The sequence below is a fragment of the Dipteris shenzhenensis genome, chromosome 13 (assembly GCF_047967505.1).
Source record: "Dipteris shenzhenensis isolate YYH24624 ecotype China chromosome 13, Dip_SZ_1.0, whole genome shotgun sequence".
Classification (NCBI taxonomy): Eukaryota; Viridiplantae; Streptophyta; class Polypodiopsida; order Gleicheniales; family Dipteridaceae; genus Dipteris; species Dipteris shenzhenensis.
In genome coordinates this window covers 13,259,994-13,264,759 of record NC_141608.1, presented here as the reverse complement: position 1 = coordinate 13,264,759, position 4,766 = coordinate 13,259,994, and the positions used below count along the sequence as shown (strand labels likewise).

The window sequence follows — 4,766 nt, the reverse complement described above, 5'->3', positions numbered from 1 at the left end:
TTGTATAAGAGAGAAACATATTCTTCCAATCAATCCAAAACAAGATAGAAGCACGTTCAATTGGCCCACCCTGTATGTTAGGACAGGATGTTCTCTCAGGTACGGAGCAATGGAAATGTCTCACATGCATGCACAAGCGAGAGGCGGATCGGGCGATATGTGGAACAGTGCAAGTGAGAGTTATCGTGCAAAAGGGAACTAAAAAAAAGTAAAGCCCTCAAAAATAATTTTGGCTTTGGTTGGCATACAAGACCTCAAAATTAACATGCTTAGTAAGTGCAGTGCAGAGCACAAAACAAAAGAGACTTTACTCAAAGCCGGGCCTGAGTGAATTCTCCACCTTGTTGTAAGAAGGCAGGGCCTCAGAGGATTCTTCATCTTGTTGTAAGAAGGTACACGACACAGAGAACAGCACGTGAATGAGGGGCTGGCGTTTGATGAGCTCTACATTCCACAGGCCTTCGCTGTTCGGATGCGAGATGCTCACTCCTCAATTGAAGCAACAAATCTATGGCTGTTCTAATGCCAGATGCGCACACCTCCGTTGAAGCAGCAAATCTATTAATCTATGGCTCTTTTCCTATGCTGCTTTCCTCCTTGTTTACCATTGCCATCGTGCATGCCTCCCGTGGTGATCGAGTTGGAGCCAAGGCAAGCACACAGGGTAGTATGTCGCACTTTTGTCAGGGACACAAAAGTGCACTTTGGTATGCACAAGGGCATCGTCCTGGGATCGTTGCCTCTCCCCTATTTGAGGTGGATGGCCACAGAACTCCATGGTGAGTGGGCACCCAATTGGGCAAAGCTTGCAGACGAGGTGCTAAACGAGCTAGGAACAAGCAACGCCTGTCATGGACACCATCAGAGTGGCCTTGCGTCGAAAGCAGACTCCTGCTTGGATGAGGAGGCATCCGGCCATCTGGGCCTAGGTGTAGATTTCGCTACCTATGCCTCGATTTTGAGGCGTTGCACCAAAGCCAGGGCTCTGTCTGAAGGTGAACGTGTGCATGAGCGTTTGACCGGACGTGGATACGCAGGCAACACTTTTCTGGGTAACCTTCTCGTCCAACTGTATAGCAAGTGTGGGAACCTGGGGTCTGCCCGTGCTGTGTTTGACAAGATAGTCTATCGAAATTTGTATTCTTGGACCATTATGATCGCTGCGTGTGTCCGTAACGGGCATAGCCAGGACGCCTTACAACTGTTTGACCAAATGCAGGCAGAAGGCTTCGAGGCAGACAAAGTCACCTTCACCTGCGTTTTGGATGCGTGTGCCAATGTGGCAGCCTTAGAAGAGGGTCGAGATACGCATGCTACCGTTGTTTGCAATGGTTGGGAGTTAGATGTTTTTGTGGGAAGTACCCTCGTGAATATGTATGGCAAGTGCGGAAGCCTTGATGATGCGAGGGTTGTGTTTTCAGAGATGCCACTCTGGGATGTGGTCTCCTGGAGTGCCATGATGACAGCGTGTACCCAGAACGGGCGTGGAAAGGAGGCACTACAACTGTTTGGTGAAATGCAGGAAGAGGGCGTAGAGCCAGACAAAGTCACCATCACCTGCATTTTGGATGCGTGTGCAAGTGTGGCAGCCCTAGAAGAGAGTCGACAGATGCATGCTACTGTCATTGGGAAGGCATGGGAGTCGGATGTTGTGGTGGGGACAGCTCTGATCAATATGTATGGGAAGTGTATGAGCTTGGATGATGCTAGGGAGGTATTTGTAGAAATGCCACAGCGGGATTTGGTCTGCTGGAATGCCATGATGGCAGCTTGTGCTCAGAACGGGCACAGCAATGAGGCCCTGCAACTGTTCGGTCAGATTCAGACAGAAGGCTTCGAGCCAGACAAGTTCACATTCATCTGCGTTTTGGATGCATGTGCCAGTAGGGTATCTCTCGAAGAGGGTCGAGAGATGCATGTTACTGTTACTGTCAACGGATGGGACTCTGATCTTGTTGTGGGAAGTACCCTCATCAATATGTATGGCAAATGTGGCAGCCTGGATGATGCAAGGGCTGTGTTTGCAGAGATTTCACAGGAGGATGTGGTCTCCTGGCGTGCCCTGATGGCAGCGTGTGCCCAGAATGGGCAGGGCAAGGAGGCCCTGCAACTGTTTGGTCAAATACAGACAGAAGGTTTTGAGCCAGACAAGATCACCTACAGCTGCATTTTGGATGCATGTGCAAGTGTGGCAGCCCTAGAAGAGGGTCGAGAGATGCATGATACTATTGTTAGCAATGGATGGGAGTTGGATGTCGTTGTGGGGACAGCCCTCGTCAATATGTATGGCAATTGTGGAAGCCTGGATGATGCAAGGGCTTTGTTTGGGGGGATGCCACTGCGGGATGTGATCTCCTGGAATGCCATGATGGCGAGTTATGCCCAAAATGGGCTTGGCAATGAGGCTCTAGAACTATTTGATCAAATGCAGGCAGAAGGCTTCAACCCAGACAAGATCACCTTCACTTGTGTTTTGACTGCTTGCAGCCATACAGGTCTGGTTGCTGACGGGAGGCAATACTTTGCCTCTATGATTCGACACCATGGCATAACCCCCTCAGTAGAGCATTATTTGTGCATGGTTGATCTTCTTGGGCGAGGAGGACTTTTGGAAGAGACTGAGGATCTTATCCTAAGCATGCCATTTAAACATGTCGCTCCTGCATGGTTGAGCTTGCTTTCATCATGCAGAAATCACTTTGATGTGGAGCGGGCTGTGCGGGCTGCAAATTTTGTTTTTCAGTTAGATGCAGGGAATGCTTCACCATATGTATTGCTAGCGAAATAAGCATATAGATGATGTATTCAAGTAAGAAGGGCAATGAGTATCAATTTTATAGAGCTTGCCATATGCCAATTCTCATTTCATGGAGAGACCAATTGTGCCTGCCTATTGCAACTATGTATCTAGAGAGAGTAGTGTCTGCACCTGCATCAGCCACAAAAGGAAAGGCTCTTCTTGATGAAGGGAAGTAGTAGCCCCCGGAGGTGCTAATTGATTGTTAAAAGCTCATCACATCATCAATAGGAACTATTCAAACTTGCTGAGTAGGTGGCAGGCTAGGAGCCTGACACAGACTCAATGGTTCATAGACGCAATGGTTCATGATGTGATTCAAGAGAACGAACACAGGCTTCCTTACAACTGTTGAAAAGAGGGCCATTGCTTTGGGGCTCATTTCCACTCCCCTAGGTTTATGTATTCGTGTCACCAGGAGCCTCCGACTGCCATGCTGCCCCCAAACTCATCTCAACCAAAATAATTGGGAGGGATGCTAACCTTTTTACCACATCAGGGGATGCAACAAGGATCACATATTAGGCCAACAGAAGTTAATGCAAAGCTTTGATATAATCTAAAATGATCACATAAGGCACCCTCATGGAAAGACTGTACATATTCAGATTGGACAGATTTGGGAACACGAGAAGTGCAGCTGAAAAAGTGATATGCAGGAATAAGAACAATGTCAAGGCGTTTAAACTGAGGAGGATGACTGGGGTAAGAGGGTCAATAAGTGCACACTCACCAGGTTCACAATAAAAGACAACGCTAAATCCCAACAAAATACAAAACTCTTACTGCATGCTAACACCTTGCCACTTTTGTTACACCAAGCATCCCATTCTTCTTCCAGCTGTTGCCACATTGAACTTGCAAGCACGCTTAATCCATTGCATCAGCCAATGGCAGCATGGCAAGTATAGACAGAACACATATACATCTAAGGATGCGTCAATTTTACGAGCAAAAACCTATGAGCAGGTTTATCCGAGCGTGTTTTTCAAGAGATTTTTAAAAATGTTTTTCTATAGGAAACATGGTTTTTACACTTTTATTTTCACTAGAACTAGATCTCTTTATCATAAAAATATACAGACTAGTCACTCATTCATTTTTACACAACATAATTTTCTTATTTAGAGACATCCCTTTGTACCCCTGTTATTACCTTAAAAAAGTGTTGATTCTTTTAAGAAACATTCCTCATAATCACTCTCAATGTAATAATACTATGCATATATAATTACTTATTAACTCATTTATATCATATGGCAATATCTTTTTAGTGTTTTTATAGCATATTTATGGACATCTTTCTAAAGAAGTTAAAATTACTATAAATAAGTATTAACTTGGGCTTATATATCACTCTCATAAAATACATGTAATATTTAATACTATATATGAAAGATTTTCCAAAATATAACCCCATAGATGTGCTCAAATGGGGTGTTCCGATCAATTTGAGTGGTTGAATGACTATATTTGGACATTGGATATGAAAGTTATGTCACTTTTAAAAGTGCTGTCCAAGGTAGTTTCGCCAGCGAAACTACCTTGGGAGACTTGCTTCAAAGGGGTTTCGCTGGCAAAACTACCTGGATGGCTTGCTTTAATGAGTTTTCTTTGAAGAAACTCTTTCATGAAGATAGGTTGAGAGAGGGTTTTCAATGTCACCCCCTATTAAGTAAAAGTTGTAAGAAGGATCATAGGGGAATTTTCATAGAGAAGTCTACTCTACATGTGGGTTTCTTCAAAAGCCATCCCATTATGCTCTCACCATTCCTACAGATTCACCTAAAGATTTTTGTATAAAATAGGCATTGCTATAATACTTTGCATATTTCTAAGTGAAACTATGTTTTCTTCTGATCGAATTTTGCCATATTTATGCATAGTTGGAAGCTTTTTTTTTCCTTCGCTCAGACGCTCGGAAGATTTCGCTCAGAAAATGCTCGTCCCCTACATCTAAGCGCAAAGG

At 44.5% G+C, this 4,766-nt stretch overlaps 1 protein-coding gene across 1 annotated transcript; it reads left to right on the top strand.

The window, feature by feature from the left end:
* The first annotated feature begins 334 nt into the window (after positions 1 to 334).
* LOC147895049 (pentatricopeptide repeat-containing protein DOT4, chloroplastic-like) lies at positions 335 to 3,709 on the top strand. The gene has a single exon (XM_087383998.1). It carries the CDS (start codon positions 569 to 571, stop codon positions 2,786 to 2,788), a length of 2,220 nt encoding a protein of 739 aa, XP_087240124.1. The 5' UTR covers positions 335 to 568; the 3' UTR covers positions 2,789 to 3,709.
* Positions 3,710 to 4,766: the final 1,057 nt, after the last annotated feature.

Excerpts from the sequence above, each read along its gene's own strand:
- LOC147895049 (XM_087383998.1), top strand. The coding sequence starts at position 569 with ATGGCTCTTTTCCTATGCTGCTTTCCTCCTTGTTTACCATTGCCATCG.